At 43.5% G+C, this 23,666-nt stretch overlaps 1 protein-coding gene across 3 annotated transcripts in view; it reads right to left on the bottom strand.

Moving 5' to 3' along the window:
- LOC135225738 (dolichol kinase-like) overlaps positions 1-20,334 on the bottom strand; it is a 403,642-nt gene extending 383,308 nt beyond the window's left edge. For all 3 annotated transcript variants that reach the window (XR_010317080.1, XM_064265131.1, XM_064265132.1), the window contains exons 1-2: positions 20,229-20,334; positions 12,684-12,843 (exon numbers count right to left, since the gene is read on the bottom strand). Coding sequence is in view for 2 of the 3 variants with exons in the window: in XM_064265131.1 (XP_064121201.1) it covers positions 12,684-12,723 (40 nt within the window). In the remaining variant the exon portion in view is untranslated. The remainder of the gene's footprint in view (positions 1-12,683; positions 12,844-20,228) is intronic.
- Between the last annotated feature and the right edge of the window lie 3,332 nt (positions 20,335-23,666).

Raw genomic sequence — 23,666 nt, 5'->3', positions numbered from 1 at the left:
GCCTATGGCGGTAGGTGCGGAGGATTTGTTGGTTGAGGTAGGTGTGTCGGGCGCCCAAGGTCATTTCCTTGTTGGGCGCTCCTGGATCCTTCTCCTGTCCCTTCTTCTACTGCTTCTTTCCAAGGCTTTTCGGGATCTGAGATCCCTGCCCGCTCTCCCGCTCTCTCTGTACCCCCAAAGGTGAAGGGACAGAGAGAACTGAAGACCCTCCATAAGACGACTTCTAAAAAGTCGTCGTCGTCTTCTTCAGCTAAGAAGTCTTCGACTTCCTATGCTGACGCGGTGAAGGCTAAGCCGAGCTCTTCATACTCCAAGAGCTCTAGAAGAAGGTTCTAGAAAGGCTCGCGCCTGCTGAGCCAATGCCTTCTCCGGCCTCCACCGCATCCACTCCGGCAACGCCGGTTGGAGTAGCGGGACCGAGCACCTTTGATCCCACTGCCTTCTCAGCAGTGGTGATGCAACAGGTAGGAGAGATGGTAGGCTCACAGGTCTCCGCCCTCGGAACCAAGTTCGAACAGATGTTCGCACAGCTGTCGAGCACTCTGAGTCAGTCGGGCCAGTCCATCCAAGATCTCTCTAACAGAGTTAGAGAGAATGAGGACCGAGTAGCTGGGCTTGCTCAGGCTCCTCAGCCAGTCTCCCCAGTAGCAGGTGCTGGTATTCTCCAGCTACCTCCTTATGAGTCGCTACCAGCCTTCTCCATGGATAACCCATGGAGAGTGGCCGCTTACGCCCAGTCTAAGGACGGTATGATCTCTGTCCCGGAGTGTGGAACTCGAAGGATTGAGGACTTCGAGTTTTATCCTCCGGGATTGACGCAGCCTTTCATTGGATATGCTAGGCTGACCGTGGCGGCCCTCACTAGGGAGGACAAGATCTCCAGAGAGAACGTGCTTTATAGTAGAGAGCACGCTCAGCGGGAATGGGTTCACTGCCTTGAGGACTGGGAGTGTACCAACACTAAGCTCCAGGCTTTCAAAGAGTCCTTTTACTATTTTTGCGACGGAGGAGGAGGGAAGGCTTTCTCTTCCGTTCGCTACAAAATGTGGAAGCGACTCTTCAGGCAGTCCTCAAGGATGAGCCCATGCCACAGCTGAGGGAAGCGGATTCTACTTCTCCGCTCTTTCCAGCCTTCGGAGAATTGTGGGAGAACTTGCCTGCCACTTTCACGCTTGGTAAGCTCAAACGGGCTGTGCAATGGACCAGTTTGGCGAAAAGCTTCCAAGGCTGCCTGATACCTTGATCCAGGCAGAGTTCGACGCTCGAACTAGGTTTGGAAGATCCCTCAATTCTCTAATTATCACTGAGATGGCTGCTCTATCGTATGGCACAGAACCTCTATTTAAGATTCTGGCAAGTCTCAGCTTCAAACGGTTCAGACGGATGCTTTCGACTTCTTCCAAGCTAGGAGGAACTGCCGAAAGCACGTTCTGCAGGAATGCACTATTAGGCACGAACCTAATAGACTCCTGGCTTCCAGCATGTGGGGGGCGGATCTCTTCCCAGAGTCCGCTGTGAATGAGGTGCACCATGAGGCTGCTAGGCTCAACCAGAGCCTTAGAGCTAGGTGGGGTATCTCCTCTAAAGAGAAACAAGAAAAATAATCCGCCCCCTCCGCTGCTGGTAAGAAACTAAAGAAGTCTGGTAAAAGGTTCCAGCCTTACCAAAAACATCAGCAGCAACAGCAATTCGTTCAGGCCGTCCCAGTTACCCAACAGGGACAACCTTCAACCTCAAAACAGACCCAAACCCCCATCCTCCTGTTGTCTCCTCAGTCGCAACCCTCGACCTCCTACGCACTCTCGCGGCCTCAACCTATGTATGAAAGGTCAGGCTTATCCTCCCTTTAATAGGCAGTCGAGAGGTAGCAGAGCGAGAGGCCACTTTCGCCAGCGTGGCACAGGAAGAGCGACAAGGGGAAGGCAGTTCAGAGGAGGGCGTGAAGGTCAACCCGCCCAACAACAGTGAGGCTCCCCAGGTAGGATGGGAGGCTGTTCCTCTTCCGTCACAGGTGGGGGTTCAGCAATTGGGCACAGAACATAGTGTCCAAGGGATTGGGTTGGAGTTGGATCAAAGATCCTCCTCCAATCAAATCATTTTATCAGGAACCTTCAAAGGAATTGACAGATTATGCGAGCGAACTCCTTCAGAAAGGAGCTATTGCGAGAGTCAAGCATCTAAAATTTCAAGGTCGCTTATTCAGCGTGCCAAAGAAAGGCTCAACAAAAAAGAAGGGTAATCTTAGACTTGTCAAGGCTAAACTCTTTCATTCGTTGCGACAAGTTCAAAATGCTTACCATCTCGCAGGTAAGGACCTTAATTCCTCGTGGAAGCCGTCACATGCTCCATCGATCTTACAGACACATACTATCATATCCCTATAGCCAGGCACTTCCGCCCATTCCTAGGATTCAGACTAGGAAATCAGACATTCTCATTCAAAGTGATGCCCTTCGGTCTGAATGTAGCCCCCAGGGTATTCACGAAAATAGCAGAAGTGGTGGTGCAGCAATTGAGAACTCAGGGGATAATGGTAGCAGCATACCTCGACGATTGGTTGATCTGGGCACCAACAGTCGAGGAATGTCTCAAAGCCACGAAAAAGGTAGTTCAATTTCTGGAACAGCTGGGGTTCCAGATAAACAAAACGAAATCCAGACTTACTCCAGAGTCTCGTTTTCAGTGGCTAGGAATCCAATGGGATTTGTCTTCCCACAATCTGTCAATTCCAGTGGTCAAACGGAAAGAAATAGCCAAGTCTGTGAAACAATTTCTCAAATGCAAACAAACATCAAGGAGAAGCCAGGAAAGAATCCTAGGTCTCTTCAGTTTGCCTCAGTGACAGACATCCTCCTGAAAGCAAGGCTGAAAGATATAAACCGAGTTGGCGATCGAGAGCAATCGCCAAATCTCGAGACAAGTGTCAGTAATTCCACAGATCCTTCGCAATCAACTCCGTCCATGGACAAAAGTGAAGAACCTGGCCAAACTAGTACCCCTTCAATATCCCCTTCCAGTGTTAACCATTCACACGGATGCCTCCATGTCCGGATGGGGGGGATATTCTCAATTCAAACAAGTTCAGGGGACTTGGTCAGTTCAGTTCCGCCAGCTCCACATAAACGTTTTGGAAGCAATGGCAGTATTTCTTACCCTGAAGAGACTTCTTCCCCCGAAAAAGTCTCATCTAAGACTAGTTTTGGACAGTGCAGTGGTAGTTCATTGCATCAACACGGGGAGGGTCCAAATCCAACATGTGAACCATGTCATGATAGCCATCTTTGCACTAGCAGGCAAACACAAATGGCATCTGTCCGCCATTCACCTGGCGGGGTAAGAAATGTGATAGCAGACGTTTTGTCCCGGTCGGTCCCTCTGGAATCAGAATGGTCCCTGGACGACAGGTCATTCCAGTGGATATGCCGGAGAGTCCCAGGTCTCCAAGTAGATCTCTTCGCTTCACAAGCAAACCACAGGCTCCCTTGCTATGTGGCCCCCAACCTGGACCCTCTGGCTTATGCCACGGAGCGCCTGTCGTTAGATTGGAATCAGTGGAGAAAACTTTATGTCTTTCCTTTCCTCCAGTGAATCTTCTCTTGAAAGTCTTGAGCAAGCTGGAGGACTTTCAAGGGACTAGTAGCCCTGATTGCTCCAAACTGGCCCAAGAGCAACTGGTATCCTCTGCTTCTGGAATTGGGTCTCCGACCTCAACGGATTCCCAATCCCAAGCTGTCACAATCAGTACAAATGAGGACTGTGTTCGCTTCCTCAGGAATTCTTCAGACCCTAACTTTATGGACTTCATGAAGTTTGCGGCTAACAAAGATGCTAACATTGATCCACAAAACATCCTCTTCCTAGAATCAGATAAGAGAGAGTCAACTATTAGACAAATATGACTCAGCTGTTAAAAAATTAGCATCCTTCCTGAAAGAATCAAACACTACAACCATGACAGTTAACTTAGCTATATCCTTTTTCAGATCCTTGTTTGAAAAAGGTTTAGCAGCTAGTACTATTACTACTCATAAATCGGCTTTGAAGAAGATCTTCCAGTTGGGTTTCCAGATAGATCTGACTGAATCTTACTTTACGTCTATCCCTAAAGCCTGTGCTAGACTTAGACCTTCTCAAAGGCCTACTGCAGTCTCATGGTTCTTAAATGATGTCCTCAAACTAGCATCAGATACTGACAACTCGTCTTGTACATTCATAATGCTTCTTAGAAAGACGTTATTCTTATTAAGCCTAGCTTCAGGAGCTAGAATTTCAGAACTGTCGGCTCTATCCAGAGATGCGGGTCATGTGGAATTCCTCCCCTCAGGAGAAGTTCTGCTTGCTCCGGATCGTAGTTTTTTGGCTAAAAATGAGGATCCTCTTGCAAGGTGGGCTCCTTGGAAAGTCATCCCACTTCCGCAAGATCCTTCTCTCTGCCCAGTATCAACTTTAAGAGCCTTTCTATCTCGAACATCCTCAAGATCCTCAGGTTCTCTCTTCATGAGAGAAAAAGGTGGTACTTTATCAGTAAAAGGAATTAGACAACAGATCCTTTACTTCATTAAACAAGCCAATCCTGATTCATTTCCAAAAGCACATGACATCAGGGGAGTAGCCACCTCAATTAACACCATGCTACTCGGATACTCTAGCCTTAGCCGCTGAGATCATATTGGTGGATTGTCCCTTATTTTTTTGCTAGGGACATCCACACTATGTACTTATAATGTACTTCAGTGTACCTACCCTTATTTTATGCTAGGGTAGGACACACTGTGTTTGTATATTATGTAAATACCTTATTTAAGTGAATCTATTTTGTTAAATTGCATTGCATTATTGTATATTACTATGTTTAATATAAGTTAATTTTAAGTACTTTATATTATTGGCTTTCTTTTTATGTCATTGTTTAGAATAAGTTAGCTTTAATTACTTAGTTTATATTCTGCAATATACCTGATTCACTTATATTATATCCCTCTTTTTTACAACTGATTTTCATTTGTCCTTTTTTCCCATCTTGTCTGTTTCTCTGGTACTCTTTCATAGGCCGACACGAGCTGAGCCCAGAAAAAGGATTTTGACGTAGGAAAAATCTATTTCTGGGTGATTGGCTCGTGTCGCCCTATGAAACCCACCCTGTATTTGTTTGCCCTCCCTGCAGGACAAGACGTTCATAGATTAAGGATGACCGCTAGGGGCGCTGCTGTCCGTGGCGTCCCTAGTAGTAGTAGTAGCGGCCGCATCACCCGTTAGTATCAGCTCTCTCTAGTGGGGATTTTGATTGGAAGGTCTAAATGGTGAATGTCTCGTGGTAGTGATCCCACTCGTCCCTATTCTCATACCGACACTTCTTTTTATAGAGTGAGCGAGTCAGTTTTACTGACATTTTCTTAATTTTGTTTTTCTCTGGTAATTTTAGATTAATTTTGCCTAGAAAGAATGATATTAAGGATCCTTTCATAGGGCGACACGAGCCAATCACCCAGAAATAGATTTTTCCTAAGTCAAAATCCTTTTATTCAGATTGTATGAACAATTGTATAAATATTTTGTTACAATTATAGTATATAGTTGAATCTTAAGTTTTATTGAGACCTTCTTTATTTTCAATCTTGTGCTAATTCTCTGGTACAATTTCGCGCAGCGACATGAACTGAGCCCAGAAAAAGGATTTTGACGTAGGAAAAATCTATTTCTGGGCGATTGGTTCGTGTCGCCCAGCGAAATCCCACCTCTTCCCAACCCTTCGCTCAAGATTGATTGCTAACTTCAGGATGGCCACCAGAGGCGCGGCAGTCACCTAAGCGTGGGTTGTAGTAGTAGTAGTTGCTGCCCCGTTCTATGGGTCGGCTCTCTCCCTGAGGGATTTTGTTGTGGGAAATTTCTAATTGACAAGAAGTTCGTGGTAGTGGTCTCACTCGCCCTAGTGTTCATACCGACGCCCTTCTTTTGGGTGAGCGAGTCAATTATACTGACCTTTTCTTTATTTTGTTTATTCTCTGGTATTTGTTAGATCATTTACCTAAGAAATAATGAATTAAAGGATTATTTCGCTGGGCGACACGAACCAATCGCCCAGAAATAGATTTTTCCTACGTCAAAATCCTTTTTCTAGCACCTAGCTGGATCTGGTTAAATAGCAGATGAAAGCAAGGAATCTTGTGAGATCTGGCAACACGTGCGTGTATCAGGTGAAGAGTGGTCAAGGACCACGCATCTACGCCACCGTGTCAGTCTTTCCCAACTCAGGATGTCTTAGCAGACAGAGGGGTGGCTAGAGGTGGGCAGTACAATGTTAAGACCTCAGGTTTGTAGCTATGAAAAATACAAATTGTCTTAGAAAATTTGTCAATTGTTCATATGCAAACAAACCTTCGGTCTTAACAATAGGATAGACTTATACTTGGAGGGAGGTACAAGACACCCTAAACTGGCTGGGGTCCTACCCACCTGTCCAGCTCCAGAAGAAATAACTTCTGGAGAGGGACTGAAGCCCGTGAAAAGCTAGATAAATTGATATCTAACCACCCAGACACTGAGCAATGTACAGTGATATATATGAGAATCATTGCATAGGGAACCAAAGAGAAACTTTGACTGTCCAATAACAAACCAACACACCACGGTTTGTTACCACTCCCACCTCCCCCTTGCCAAGGAGCGGACCATATGCTACCAAATAGAGGGTTGGATATTTGTATACCAAGCGACCACACTATCAGTATGACTACCTTACTCACCTGTATCAGACCATTCCAGCGAATGAAATGTCTATTCCTTAACCTGTTGGGCAGCCACCACCGGACCCACCCAGGGAAAATGTATTCATAAATCTGTGGGAAACATCCTTAAGATAGAAAGAGGTGAACGTTGATTGGAGTAACCAAGTACCAGCACTCAGCACTCTATGTACAGCCAAGTTCTTTTTGAAAGCCAGAGAGGGACCAATACCCCTAATGCCATGTGCCCTAGCCTGCACAGATGTGGTGGTAGAATCGTCAAGTTAAGTATGCCTGTCTAATGGCTTCCCATATCCAAAAAGAGATAGTATTCTTCAACACCTCTTTCTTTGTATGTCCTGTGCTAACTAAAAGTCTGTGACAGCCTGGCCAAAGGTGCCGTGTCCTTATAAGATAGCAACGCAGGACCCAGACAGGACACAACAAAAGCTCTTGAGCATCACCATCCACAGAGTCATTCAGTGATGGAATGGAAAAGGAAGTGAACCTATCATTGTGCACAGAGGGATTTTGGGTCTTGGCCACGAATTCCGGGACAAATTCAAAGGACACCGACCCCCAACACCTGGTGTGCTTCACATCATAGCTCAGACCGTGGAGCTCTCCCACTCTCTTCAAAGATGCCGAGGCCAGGAGGAAAACCGTCTTGAGCGTCAAGTTCCTATCAGATGAGCAACGCAAAGGCTCATATGGACCCTTAGTGAAGCTTCTCAGAACCAAGGAAACATCCCACGTCGGAGGCTTGAGCTCCCTAGAACTCGATTGCTCAAACCCCTTAACCAGCAAAGAAAGTTCCCAGGACGGAGATGTTGATACCTCTAAGGCGCAACACTAAACTCAGGGCTACCCTGTGGCCTCTAATGGCAGAAACGGACAAATGTGTCTCATCTCTGAGGAAGGTTAAAAAGTCTGCTATACACTGAGTAGAGGTTCTGAGTGTTCTCTGAGAAAAGCCTCTCGCTCGGAGGAGATACTTGATAGCCTCCAACCGTGAAGAGAAGGGGATTCTACTGACTGGTGGAACCTTCTGCATGCGGCTGACAAAGGAGATGCCGCCAAGGGGTAATTTCCCTTGGAACCTCCGACAACGACGACAGCAGATCTGGAAACTATTCCGCCTGAGGCCACAGAGGGGCTACCAAAGTCATTCTGAGGTCCTGTGAACTCATCAGCCTGTTCAGAACTTGACGGATCAAACAAAACGGAGGGAAAACATACACCTCCAGGTTGTCCCATGGATGTTGGAATGTGTCCTCCACTAACGCTAAAGGGTCTGGAACCACTGAACAGAATATCTCCAGTTTCCTGTTGAACCAAGTTGCAAAAAGGTCCAGCATGGGTCTTCCCCTAAACCTGGAAGAGCTTGTTTGCTACTACCTGATGAAGGGACCACTCTGTGCCTAGGACCTGATCCCGGTGACTGAGTTTGTCTGTAACCACATTCCATTTGCCTGGGATATCTGAGAGCTCTACTGAATTGCTGACCGCCCACTGGTGAACCTCGATGGTCAAGGTGTGAAGTTGATGTGAAACCAGGCCTCCATGCTTGTTCACATAGGTGACCACGTGGTGTTGTACGACATGAGAATGACAGAATGACCCTCTACTTTCTCCTGAAACTCCTTCAGACCCAGGAAGGCTGCCTTCAACTCCAAGATGTTGATATGCTGCTGTTTGTCCTCCAAACTCCAAACGCCTGAGGCAATGAGGCCGCCTAAATGAGCTCCCTAACTTGCGAGGGAGGCGTCTGAAAACAGAAGGAAGTACAGTGGGAAAGAAAGCAGAGGGACACCCTTCAAAAGATTTCGGTCGTCCAACCACCAACAAAGGTCTTCTCTCACTTCCAGAGACAGAGGAACCTTTAACAGGGTGAGTCCCCTGCTGGAGACCAGAATTCCCCCAGTCTCCATTGTAGTAACCAAAGATGAAGATGCCCATGAGGGACCAGCTTCTCCAGGGAAGACAAAACTCCCAGAGGAACCTGCCACTGATGAGCTGACTGATGTGGTTCCGACACCATTTGCAACTTCTCCAACCTCTGATTTAACGGGAAAACTCTTGCAACCGCCATATCGATGACCATGCCCACGAAGAGAATCCTTTGACTAAGTACGAGGTTTGACCTTTCCTGGTTGACCACGATGCCCAGTTCCAGACAAAACCGAAGCAGACGATCTCTGTCCTGCAGCAGCTTTTCCCTGGAACCTGTCAAGACCAACCAATCGTCGAGGTACCTCAGCAAACGGGTCCCCTGAGCATGGGTGCAACTTGAGGCGGTTTGTCCAAGAGAGGAGGAAAGTAGTCGAATGGCAGTAGATACCCCACCCGAAGGACATCTGCCACCCACTCCTCCGCCCCATAACTCTGCCACTTGGCTCAATGGCCCACCAGGCATTCCCCCACCTGTGGCACGGGAGAGGGGAGAGGTGCCTAACCTACTGACAACCCCTTTTACCTCTGCCCCTGGGGGCCCTTCTCGGCTGACCTAGGCTGGGACAAACGGGGAGGCCCTGCCAGAACCAAACTCCTCGACGGCCCCCTAGGCAACGATCTTCGTGACTGCTGCTGGGCAGGGGGAAGATGAGGAGCCAGATGTCTACGAGGACGAGACTCTGACTTAGACACAGACTCGTGCACTAACCTGTCCTTGGTGTCAGCGCGGCGCTGTTCTATCGCATCCTCCAGCTCAGTCCGAAGGAACAGACATTGAGACTCCAACAGATCTCCATTCCTTAATGCCTTGCAAGGACTTAGGGTCAATCGATCTTTCTACCCTAGATAAAGCTGCGTCTCTTTTAATCAGGAGAAGGTTAGCCCATAAATTAACACTGAGGTGAACCATATATGAAAACACCTTGTCTCCGGACTGCAGCAAACTGGCAAGAGAGGAAGCACTCTCCAACCCCTATACCTTGTGAGAGGCAGGGGTAGCAGCTTGACTCTCTAACATGGTCACGAACGGGCTCGGGCGTGGCAGATGTACGAACGTGTGTCAGTGAGGAATCCCCAACACTCGAGATAGAATGAGAATCCCTCGGAGTCGAACTCTTGGAAGTACCAGGGAGAGGGGCAGGCAATCTTGACAAGCGCCTTGAGATCCTTCCAGCGACGAATAAGCCCTGGGGAAGGAGAAGTGGGAGCACCTGCAACATGTGCACGAATGAGGGAGGTTGCAACATGCTCGCGATTTGATGCAGAGGAAGAAGCAGCCACTGCAGCTCACACAGGGGAAGATACAATAACACTCTTTGTAACACAAACACTCAGGAACACAGGCGTGCTGCTCCTCACTCGCAGACGAAGAGAGGGCAAAGTCCTTGGTCTTCCAACGCTTGATACGCCAATGCGGCGAAGATGGGGGAGAACGAGACAAAGACAGCACTGGTTCTTTACACAATCTCTTCGCAGGAGGCGGGGGCAATACAACACGCTTGCTTCCTGTCCGCCCATCCAACATGGCAGCCAACTTATCTTCTAAAACTGAGTCCAATCTCTTAAGAACCGCCTGGCATAAAGCATCAAACAGATCAGCAAGAGAAGGGTCCGACAACATGGAAGGGGGTTGCAGTGAATTGGATGGCAGAGATGATGTCATGGCAGCAAACAATGATGACACAGATGAGCGAGGCAGCACAGTGGAGACAACTGGGAGTGACGTCATCGATGGAAGTGACGTCATAAGCAGCGATGACGTCACGGCTTCCCCTCGATCTGAATGGGAAGCAGACGCCACTGGCGGAGGGATACAAAATGACTGACCCCATGATGTCACTAGCGGGGCTGACGCCACGGCTTCCCTCTGACTCAAAGAAGCAGCAATCGTCCAAGCATCCCCCAGAGCGCTGCCATTTTGGACGCCTCTGACTCAGAAATAAAAGATAATGATGAAAACGCCTCCTCTCTCTCTCGGGAATCAAATTAACTCCCGAAGAAGAAGGGGAGACATTACATAAATCAGCCTGAGGGCTTCCCGATACTTCCAACGCTGAATCAATGGAAGAAAAGGAAGGGGACAAAGGCACAACACTATAGGGTATGACAGCAGCAGGAGACGAAGCATTGGGAAGAGAAGAAAAACCTTCCCACGAAGGGAGAGTAGAAACCCTACGATGCTCCCTCTAACTATATAATAACTTCCACTGCTCTCTAGGTCACGCATGGCATTCCGTGCAGGGATTCGTTATTGTACAAACGTTAAAGTGACACCTACTACAAGTGACGTGGAGTTCCGGGCCACACATGTTGACAAGGCCGAGATGGAGTAGCACACACCCACACACATTAAAACACAAGCGAAATGGGCAATGAACCAGGTAAAGGCCGAGAGAGGTCAACCACAACTTTCGCCCAGGCGGTTAAGAAAAGACTCGTGTAGATGCGTGGTCCTTGACCACTCTTCACCCAATATACGCACACGTTGCCAGAGCTCACAAGATTCCTTGCTTTCATCTGCGATTTAACCGGATCCAGCTAGGCACTAGATATTATCCTAATATTAAGACCGAACGTTTTTTTGTGTATGAACAAAGTGGGTTTGCATATTAATTATTAAAGTCAATTAATTGTTAATATCAAACACAGTATGTATATACATATTTATTTAAAATAATAAATTAAAGATCCCACCGGGAAAATTGTAATCAACAGCAATAGCTCACAAACATACATCTTCATCGGAAGACAGCCGAAAGCCGAGTGGAGTGTTTACATCCAAGGCAGGCAAGCCTACCTGCCTACCAGATGGTAGTTACTGCCTAACCACCTTGTTCAAGAATTTAACGGCTGTAATTCCAGCCTATGCTGAAAGTAATTCCTTATGTAAAGGACCGAGGGTTTGTATATCGAATAGGAACAATTATCCTTACAAAGCTAAAAGACCAACTACACACTGCCTTTTTACCTTATTCAAAATCACTTACATTGATATCATTGGGTTTTAACCTTTTTTGGTAATGTTCTTCATTGCTTCACAGGCTTTAGTGGGTGACATTCCAAAATTTACACTTGGCACATTTATATACCTCTTCTGAACAAAATACAACACAAAGAAAAGTAGTTGTCATAAGGCAATTTATGAATGCTGTCAAGATAGCACTCCCCTTCTGAGAACTTACCACTGTTTACGGAGTTTGTGTGTTTATTCAGGCCATCCTGACTTAAGGTAATACTGTGCTTAAAATTGTCATACAGTTATTTAAAGTGTTATGCTTGAAATAATGTTCTTATATGGTACAAAATGTTATACAGTTATTTAAAGTGTTATGCTTGAAATAATGTTTTTATATGGTACTGTACAACTTCCAGCAATCAGATATCTTGTTTTCTAGAAGTAAATTTGTCAATAATACTGGGAACAGTTTTAGCTGAGCAGTCTGGGATGACTTGGAAGTCTCTTGTGTTTGCAGTCAGTGCCCTTGAACACCAGCATTCATCAACTCTATGCTCAGGTTTATACTTAATGCATGCTGAATTTGATCTTGACCACCTCCACGATGTAACCAGGTCTCATAATCTTCTTATTTGCTAATACTAATCTATTAGAACAGACATCTTGACAAAACCTATTCTAGTCAATGCCAGTATGAGCACCTAAATCTAAGCAGCATTCATTCATGGTTTTTCAAGTTATATTTTCCAACAATTTTGACATTTCAAAGAACAAACCATGTTTAGGGGAAAATTTCTTCATGCATCTCTGATTATTACACCATTTCTTGTTGATATATGAATTTCTATAACTCTAGACATTTCATGCTACACTATTTAAGCATATATGCCACCAAATGCAAACATACAATTCAATTACTGTTGGAAAAAGTTCAGAATTTACTCCAAGTGTGATGTATTTCATTATTATATCAAATATCAGGATACATACATCATTTTCGATACTAAGGAGTTTAACTAGGTCACTAATTTCAACGATATTGGCATACTTACCCGTAATTTCAGCACTTTCAGGATCAACTGTCAACTGCATCCACAGGCTCCCATGAGCTAAAATATGGAATGTTTAACGTTCTTGCGAACTTCAGACTTGGTACCTTGCTTAAAAAAGCCTGATTTTTTCCTTCAGCCCTAATAACACATCATCTTTGACCTGCAGAAAGGAAACTGACATGAAATTCTGACAAGAAAAAGGAGATGACATGTCTGTCATTATCATCATTTATTAATCTTTATCATTAGCTATAAACAATACCGTATGCCTAAATTTTGTCACTGGATATAAACTAGAACCTATGACTAACTTGTGTTAAAAGATTTGAAGTCCTTACTTATTTTCTTTTGTGTGTTTGTTTTTACCAATAATACAATCAGATCTTGATAACTGATCACAGTATATCTCTATGAGATCAATGTCCAGTCCATACCAAGATTCCTTGGGTTTAATTTACTGTATGCCTTACATCTTTATGAGGCAACATACTAATTCTACAGGCATAAAAACCATTCAGAAATCTGGTGTGATCAAAAACAGCAAACTTTTGTAAACTGAACAATCTATGATGCTAAAGATCAATTTTCCTAAAACTGACAACCCTGTCTCTTCAGAAAATCGAGTCATGACAATATGTGACTAAATTCTGAGTGAAGGAGATGTCATAAAAACACAATTTGTTTGAAAAATTACACCTAACACATAAAATGTACCTAAACAAAAAAATTAAAAATGTCACTAAAAGGTCCTAACAAATAGTACAGGAAAAATACCTGTGCAGTACTGTATGTAGAAAGCAACATACCATACAATGTGAAACTCAAGGAACCTAAAATAAAGAGATAAAATCACAATTTTTTCAAGTATAAATTGTATTTTTCATAATAATACAAACCTGAGGTTCTTTACGTTAGGAATTACTTTCAGCAAAGACTGGACATCAGCTGTTGAACTTTCAAACAAGGTGGTTAGGCAGTTAACTACTGTCCAGTAGTTAGGAGTCCTCTCCTGATTGGACATAAACATTCCAATTTGCTTTAGCCCCAGGAATCAGACTGAGGGGTGGCATAGGTGGGCCTATATGTGAAGGACCTCAGGTTTGTATAGTTAAGAAAAATACAATTTACTTAAAAAAACTGTGATTTGTTCCTACACAATATGCAAACCCTGGGTCCTTTACATTACATTAGGAAGACTCACTGATTGGTGGGAGGAATCTGAGTGAGCCTCTATGAACCGACTGGTGTTCAACTCAGCTGGGTTTCCCTACTGGTTGAAAGAGCGTGGAAGGGCACCAAGCCTCTGACCAAATGATCAGAGTATGGGAGCTGCTTGATCAATGGTCAGACCTATGAATCATTTCATATGTGGGAACTGTATGTAACCCCATATGAAAAAAGCAACAAAAGCCTTTAATGTTGGAGACAATAAGGCATATACAAGTAGTATTGGGTTTTTCTTATGTCAGGGACTCTTTTCCCCCTTTGCTAGGGAAAGGAGAGGATATATGCTTCTATAATCTACTCAAAGAATATAGAATGGATGCTCTGGGAATAGTCTTACTTGTATCAACTGCCATTTCCAGCATGTAACAAATAAAACTCTCTGCCCAAAGGAAGACAGTAGAATGAAGGGAGGAGAAGGAGAGCCAGTCACTCTCAATCCCACATTCGTACTGTACGACCAAACGCAAGATGTGACCTTGTCCTGTTAAAGGAGCTGGGTAAGCTAGGCAACTTGTTGAGCAGCCACCAAGGAAAAAGTGTCCAAAGGCTTGTGGGCTATATCCCGAAGGTAGAAAGATGTAAAAGTGGTCTGATTAGACCACACCCAAGCTTTCAGTATTTGAGGAACTGACAGGTTCCTGCGGATTGTGAGGGAAGGACCAACACTTCTGGTGTTGTTCCTGCCCTCGGCAGAGTACACTTTCCTAATTGCTTCACGAAGTCAAAAAGAAATAGTGTTCTTGACACTTCTTTCTTGGCCACCCATGTGCTAATGAAGAGACGTCAACATTCAAACTGGAGATAACGAGTCCTCTTCAGATAGGTAGCGCCATAGCACTTTAACAGGACAAAGCAGCATCTCGTCTGGATCGTTACCACAAAAATCCACTAGGGAGGGGATCTTAAAAGACTCGAACCTAGTGTTAGGGACTGATGGGTTCTGAGTTTTCGCTATGAAGTCCAGGATGAATTCGAGCGTAACTGATCTCCATCCCCTCGAGTGTTTAACATTAAAGGATAAATCATGAAGTTCGACTCTCTTCACTGATGCCAGGCCAAGCAGAAAGATGGTCTTGAGTGTCAGATCCCCGTTTGATGACTCTCATAAAGACTCACACGGCAGACGAGCCAGGCTCCTTAATATGAGTCACATACCAATCAATAGGTCTGAGATTCCTGGCTGGGCAAAACCTCTCAAATCTCCTCATTAGCAGAGATATTTCTAAGGACAAAGAAATATCTAAACTTCTCAGTTTCAGAACAAGGCCTACGGTCGACCTACAGCCTTTAACTGCAGAGACTGAAAGGAGCTTCTCCCAGCAAAGAAAGACTAGGGAGTCCGCAACCTGCTGAAGAGTAGCTCTGACTGGAGACCCCGTCTACGACACCAACCACAGAAGACAGCTCACTTTCCCTAGTTATAATGTGCAAAGGACTGTCTGAGGTATTCTGCCATCTCTGTTGCTGCTCGGCAAGAACAGCCTAGCTCGCAAGAGATGATGGATAACTTCCAGCCATGACGACACAGGGATTGCACTGCCATGTGGTACCGCTTTATGTAGGGTTGACATAGAAGGTTGTGCCAAGGAGGAATCCTTCTTGGTGCCTCGGAGAGAAGAGTTAGCAGATTGGGATACCAAACGGGCCTGTGGCCATTTGGGAGCAACCAGGATCATCCAAGTTTTCAGGGTGATCAGCGCCCTGCTGATCACCTTGCAAATCAGGCAGAATGGGGGAAAGGCGTAAACATCAAGGTTGTCCCATGGATGTTGGAATGCATCCTCTGCAGTAGCCCATGGGTCCAGCACTACGGAACAGAAGATCTGCAACTGTTGTGCCAGGTGGTGAACAAGTCTATGATTGGACAGCCCCATAGGTCGAACAACCTTTCCGCCACGTCTGTGTGAATGACCACTCTGTTCCTATCACTTGATTCTGGTGACTGAGCTTGTCTGCCACTACATTCCTCTTGCCTAGAATGTATCTGGCTGACAGCTCTACCAAGTGAACTGCTGCTCACTCATGCGCCTGCACTGCCAACTGATGAAGCGGGAGGGATACGAGACTCTCCTGGTTCTTGACATATGCCACCACTGTGGTGGTGTCGCTCAACACCACAAAAGTGTCCCATCACTTGATCCTGGAATTCTTAGAGAGCTAAGAAAGCTGCCTTGAATTTCAAGATATTGATGTGAAGGTGTTTTTCATGATGGTTCCACACTCTTGCCTTCAGCAACTCCTCCGGGTGTGCGCCCCAACCCACGGTAGATGCATCTGAGAACAGAAGCATGTCTGGAGGGGGAATATTCAACTCTACTCCTATTAAGAGGTTCCTGTCATCTATCCACCAAGCTAAACCCTCTCTCACCTTTTCCGAGAGGGGGATGGGAAAGGATTGAGGGTCTCAAGCCTGGGGCCAAAACTCGTTCAGTCTCCACTGAAGAGACCGAAGGGTTTGTATATTGTGTAAGAACAAACTATATTCAACTTCTATATTTGATTTTAATTTATAAAAACCTTTAGATATCCTCATACCTAACCAAGAGAGTTTGCCCTTTAAAATACCTAGCCATAGGGTAAAGCACTTCCAGTAACCTGAATTAGACACCAGTCACAAGCCAACCACTATGGAAGCAACACCTCGAGACCTCTACTTTCCTCTCGAAGTAAGTGTTTTCTCCCAAGTTTGAAATTAAGGCCATAATTTCTGATCAAACAGAAGTTAATGAAAGTCTAGCCATGCGCAGTGCTAATTTACCTCCATGACGCTGGGACACTTTCTTCACAACAATCTTAAACGACGAAGGTATTTACGCTTGTAACCGGGGACACCTGGCCATTGTTCAAGAAGAAGAAGAAGAGTGCGCTAGATAACATTTTAATAATTAGTTTAAGCTTATGAATTGCATAAATTGATTACGTATTCATGATAATTCATTTGAAAATATTCATTGTTGTAAAATTAACCAGATTCCTGACACAGATTTCATTGGTTTTGCTGTGAACATTAGCTACGATGTGTTGTTCGCACTTTCCTATTTCTTGTATCACTGTTGCCAATTGGTTTGTGTTTACCCTCCAAACTTGGGATAAAACTTGCACAAAACTGTGGAAATTAGTGAATTTAGCATATCTATTTATAATATATATATATATATATATATATATATATATATATATATATATATATATATATATATATATAAATACTAGAGCATTTTTATGATTATTGCATTACTATGACATCTAGAATTCCTGGAAACAGTTTGTAAAGGCATCGTATATGTAAAAGTTCCACTAAATTGGCAACGATTACTTGCCATTCCTAGCACGCATTAAAGATTACATTTGTTTCAGGTGTACAATTATTAAAAATTAAAAACAAATTATTTCAGCCCTACAATTATTAAAAATAAAAGTCAAAATAGTAATATGGACTTAAATAAATGAAAAGTGCTAGCAAAAGACTTCAAATTTTTTCTCATAAACAATTCACTAAACCGTTGTCTATGCTCATGGATTCTGGTTGCCAGATGTATAGGCAACAAAATGTTGTTTTATTGTGCTGATTACAACTAAAATCCTGAGTAATATCAATAAATGTTACATATATACGCAAATATTGTTCAAATGAGCACTGGGAAGGACGTGGTCCCGATTGTAGAACCAAATTGCACTCAACCATACCATGCCATATTGGATTTAAAAACTGCCTTGAACACATATTTTACAAAGACTTCACATGCTTACCTTACTTCGTATGGTGGTTTCATATATCTCATTTTGTTGACGAAACTTCAATTTTTTGAATGGTATGCTTAAATATTGAATTGTATTGTTTCGCCAATCAAATATCAAGTGAAAAAGTGGCTAATTTTTTCATGCAAATGCCCACACCCTATATTCAACTTCCCTATTTAATTCTTATTTATAAAAACCTTTAGGTATCCTCATACCTAACAAAAAGGGCTCACCCTTTAAAATACCTATAACTTGATGCGCTGACACACCAACACCTCCTTCAACCCATTGTATATTTCACTCGTCCACAATGCTCTAGCTATAACTCTAATCTAAGTTAACTCTCTTGTCACTTACCTTACACCAACCAGCCTCAAACCTTTGGCAGCCTATCTAGCTACTAGGGTAAACAACTGCCTTGGGTCCATCTTACTCAAGCAGATGACCCTTTTTCACTCGATATTTAATTGGTGAAACACGAATACAATTACATCTTTAAGCATACCATTCAAAAGATTGAAGTTTTGTCAACATAATGTGATATATGAAAGCGCCATAAGAACTAAAATAAGCATGTGAGGTCTTCGTAAAATACGTTTTCAAGGCAGTTTTTAAACCCAATATGGTGTCTACTCACATCCAGTCCCTTTTGTCTCCGGCATCGAGACCACATCCTTCCCAGCATTCATTTGAACAATATTAGTGTATATATGTAACAGTTTATTGATATTACTCAAGATTGCATTTCTAATCAGCACAATAAAACAACATTTTGTTGCCTATATTAGTGAAAGCATGAGATGTCTTATTCCCGGGGTCATGGTTTGAACTGAAATGCATTTTTACCTTGTAATCGGTGGTTTTATCTTTACTACCATCACAACTGAAACTCCACAGTGCTTATTTTATTGTAATTATACATATTTTGTTCATAATTCACTCCAAATTGCACTTGAAATATGTTGAGAGTTTGTTAACAGCAAAGCCATGGCAGGAACAATTTTTGTCTTAATGTACATGGTGTCGGACAAGCAGTTAACTACCGTTCTCCCCTTATTCGAAGCTTACGACCGTCCCAGCTCCCGCTAGTTACCTTCCTATTGTTAAAGGACCGAGGGTTTGTATTCGTGTCGGAACAAAGGCCCAGTATACCATTACAAGCATTTTGCTCAGAAACCAAATAACATAGAGTAATGCAGTTTTTTGTAGAATAAAGTGCTCTAAATGTAAACTTGAATGTAGAACATTCTACAAAAAACTGCATTACTCTATGTTATATGGTTTCTGAGCAATAAATACTTGTAATGGTATTGGGACTTTATGGACACCCTGTACGTACATCTGGCCGCCAAAAGCATTGGCGAGCAAATGACAGATTAAATTGTTTTTAACAAAAATGTTGTATTTTTTTTATAGCACTTTCCATTGATTCAAGTCAATATTATGTACTATTTTGACTATTTTATTTGTAATAATTGTACCTATGCCTGAAATAAATGTAACCTTTAATGTTTGCATGCCAGGAATGGCAAAATTTCATTGCTGCCAATTTAGTAGTTGTCATAGTAATGCAATAATGATAAAATTGCTCTAATATTTATGTATATATGCTAACTTCATTAGTGAACAACATTGTAGCTACTGCTAACAGCAAAACCGTTGACATTTGTGTCAGGAATCTCGTTACTTTTTCAACAACGAATATTTTCAAATTAATTTTCATGAATATGTAATAAATTTATGTAATTCATAACCTTACACTGGTGTTTATTTCAAAATTATCTAGCGCACTCTTCTTCTTCTTCCTCCCGAAAATTCGCGAGTTTCCTTGGACTCGAGGGCGATAGACGTCATCGTTTACGATTTTTGTGAAGAAAGTGTCCTAGCGCCTATGTATGAGTGGTGTGCGGATTTAGCACAGGAAATGGAAAGTGTATTGACACAAGTGACTCCACAAAACATCAAGATGGAGTCAGTCTTCTACACGTAAGGTGTTTTAAGTAAAAATTTCAACAGCGTCATGGAGGTTAGTTTGCACTGCACATGGCTAGACTTTCATTAACCTCTGTTTAATCTTAAATTATGACATTATTTTGTACTTTGGGAGAAAACTCTTATTTCGAAAGGAAAGTAGAGGTCCTGAGGTGTTGCTTCCATGACTGATGACTTGTGACTGGTGTCCATCTCCAGTGTCAGGATGCGTGAAAATACTCTTTCTGGAAGGTGGGTCAACGAGCAGGCAAGACTGGCCCAGGTAGTGCACTCGGTTGTTTACTCTACTAGGGTATTTGGCGGTGACAGCAGGTTCGCATAGCCGTGTTTTAAAACTGTATTATTGCCTTATCCCTTACGTCCCCATTAACATATCAAATACACCACTTTTAAAACATTTTTACAACTACCGGTACCTACCTAGCTCAATAGGTAGCTAGGCTAGCTACTGCATGAAACAAGGTCCCATAAGTTCGTTTGCGGCATCGGCTTGATTAGCCTCGGTTTACCGTAAACTGAACTTCATGGATTAAAACCTCTGATAGAAAACAGTAACTTGAGTAATAATAATACAAATAAATTTACCAGAAAATATGGAAGTGGCTTTTCAAGTGCTAATCAATACCGCAGCTGTTATCCTAAGTATACGACGGAGTAATCACATCATGCAGTACCTAGTAAACTGTCAAAGTATAGTAACAGTATTAGTAGTAGTTGTTAGGATTTTCCTTTGAAACGGCTCTTTTTTCGAACGCCGTTCGTTTGTGTTTGTAATACCTTAAATCTTTTATAAATTCCTTCCTGTTTTCAGTTTCCTTTTCCTCAAGATCTGCAAATAGAAAGATGTTAGTCACAGTGACCAATTCATCTTTTCTTGATATGGCCCCGCCGCACAAATCTATATCTACTTATTTTTCAGTGTTACTATTCTGGGCAGGAGAGTAAGAAAGGATCTAAGTTTCGTTTCTCCACAGCACAAATATTTTGTATCTTTCCCTTCAACCTATTCATGTTGTTTAATTCTAGTGTGTATAATCTAGCCCTACTGAACAACATTGCCTTTCAGTGTTATCATACCAGGTTTCTTCTATGTTTTTCTTATATTTTCTATAAATTTTAAAGGTTGTTTTGCCATTACCTTCTCTTAGCCATTTTTTTTTCGGTGTCCCATTTCTTACTATTGATTGATTCAGCTTTACTAAAGTTTATGTTTAACTCTTTATTTGCCGAAAAAAGTGGTTTTCTCATTTTCGTATTGGTCTATGGTCATCTCAAGCCACAATTCAGGTCAGTATACAGTTATAAACATGCTGGGTAAAGGGTTTTCCTTTACAGAGGCACTTCCTTAGTTTTCTCTGTTCTTCTACATATTAGTCTTTTTTCTTTTATCTGTTCCCCCTTCTTGAAAATACACTTCTTATAATTTTCCTCTTTTCCTATTTAGTTGACAGCACAGTGGAGCAGCCAGGGATTTTGCTTGGGGAAGAGATGGGGGTCAAATAATAATTCTAGAATAATGTAATGAGCATAGAAATACTATTTGGAAAGCAACAAGCAGCTTAAGAAATAAATTTAATATTTCATCGACAAGGCTTTAGAATTTCCTGTAATTTGTACGAGGAATTATTGAATTTTATACAACTAAACATTACACACAAATAAACAAACACATACACATAGTCTTCACACACACACACACACACACACACACACACACACACACACTATATATATATATTATATACTATATATATATATATATATATATATATATATATATTGTAAAGACAACATTTTTTCAATATTTTTATTTTCATTTCAACGACTTGCTAAGTTCCAATGTATATCATTCAATGTAGAATTCTCTGGCCTTTCCGCCAATATAAATATCGTGTATACACACATACCACGTCTGTGCATATTATCATTTATATGTCTGTAAAGAAACACAAATTGTCGATCTCTGCATTCAGACCTCTGTCGACCTGACCTCTACATGCCTGTCCGCACTTGTCACTGTATACCCCATGCTCGGGCAAGAGACCGTGCTGGCATAAGGCCAGCTAAATCTAAAACAACAACAACAAAAAAGTATCAGTATCCAGTTACCTGTCGCACTTGTCCTCACAACTGGTGACCCCAGAGTGTCGGTAAACACGGTGGTTTTGGCCCTGCCATTGATGGACTCACTACAGCCGCTTACCTTCAGAGAACCTTTAATGGAATCACATGGCAATGGAAAGTCTAGGTCTCTGAAAGCTCCTGTCCTCGGTTGACACCAATGTCACTAACGGACTCCTTATGGCGCATCTTTCCAGGTGTGTTCTGGCATCTTTGAACAGTTTGGCTCTCGCCATTAACGACACATGTCAACCACATTCAGAAGTAATTAACGGAACCACTTGGCGTCTAGTCTTGACATAGATGAACACGACACCATTAACAGACTAAATACAACGCTTCTGCATTTTGGTTAGTGAGACATCCATGATGACAGAGTCTGTGGTACACAGTTCCTCCGACAACACTCACGTCCATGAGATTATCAAACTGCCACCCTTCTAGCAATAGAATATGGCATCATGGTTCCTGCAGGAGGAAGTCCACTTCAGGGTAGCGGGAATCGTGGATGAGGGAGCCAAGGCTGACATTGTAATGAAGACACTTCCAGAGGAGGTCTTCAGATGCATCACACCATGGTTGGACACACAGGTCAATCGGATAACCTGCAGGGACCTGAAGAACAAACTTGTCGGGACATACTCCCTTTCCATTCTAGTGAGGGCCACTTGAGTCCTTGACCTCATCAACCAGCACTTGGTAGACACAGCACCCAAGGACACCTGGGACGAGTTTACAGGCCTCCTATTGCTGCCAGAAATCAATGCAGATGGGCAGAGAAGGGAGATCAGCCTGTCGTGGGAGATTTTCCTACGACGCCTTCCGCAGGACGTAGTTCCTCGTTGGACGAGTGGTTTTTGTGCTCAGCTGCCAATCCGGAGGTCCGAAGTTCAATTCTTTGTTCAGCCAATGTAAAATCAGAGGAATTTATTTCTGGTGATAGAAATACATTTCTCGATATAATGTGGTTCGGAACCCACTATAAGCTGTAGGTCCCGTTGCTAAGTGACCAATTGGTTCTTAGCCACGTAAAAATATCTAATCCTTCGGGCCAGCCCTAGGAGAGCTGTTAATGAGCTCAGTGGTCTGGTAAAACTAAGATATACTTAATCTTTCCACAGGACATGAGGGTGCAGATCACCGAGGCGGACACACTCCCGATGGACGTCCTGGAAAACAGGGCCCAGAAGCTCCACAAGGCCACCAGGGCCTTGAAATATGCTTTGACACCTTCAGCCAACAGCTTGGCGATGGAGAAACCTGACGAGATGGACGTGAACGTGGTCTAGAAGGTGCCCCCACAGCAGCTGCAGAAGGTTAATTCGTCCTGGTGCTATTATCATCAGCGGTTTGGGAATGATGCCAGGAATTGCAGAGTACCCTGTTCCTTTCCATAAAAATAGGATGGCGGCCGCAAATGGGAGTCCCATCCTCTACTACAGGATCCAGACCCTCAAGATATCCATCCTAGGCTGCACCTACGACTGGCCCTTCATCATCATGGCTGTCAAGGTTCCTCTGGTGGGGGCTGACTTCCTGGCGCATCATGGACTCCTGGTAGATGTAGGCCACAAATGTTTACTGGACATATGGACCTGCTATTCTCGACCACTCACAGCTGGACCAGGCATACCTGCCATATGCTTCTTCGCGCCGTACAAGTATGATGTCCTCTTGCGAAAGTTTCCTGATGTTTTCAAACCGGAGCTGCGTCAGGTGGCTGGAATCCCGGCCAAACATGGAATCTACTACCATATCTCCACTACCATATCTTACGCATGTCATGTTCCGCCGTTCGCCACCCAAGAGGCTTCAGTGCGTCAACATGGAACGGATGGGAAGCTCCCCTCCAAATGGTGAAGAAGCTCAACGACACCTGGAGGTCCTGTGGGGACTATCACT

Source organism: Macrobrachium nipponense, chromosome 13 (assembly GCF_015104395.2).
Source record: "Macrobrachium nipponense isolate FS-2020 chromosome 13, ASM1510439v2, whole genome shotgun sequence".
Taxonomy (NCBI): Eukaryota; Metazoa; Arthropoda; class Malacostraca; order Decapoda; family Palaemonidae; genus Macrobrachium; species Macrobrachium nipponense.
This window is presented reverse-complemented; position numbering and strand designations above follow the sequence as displayed.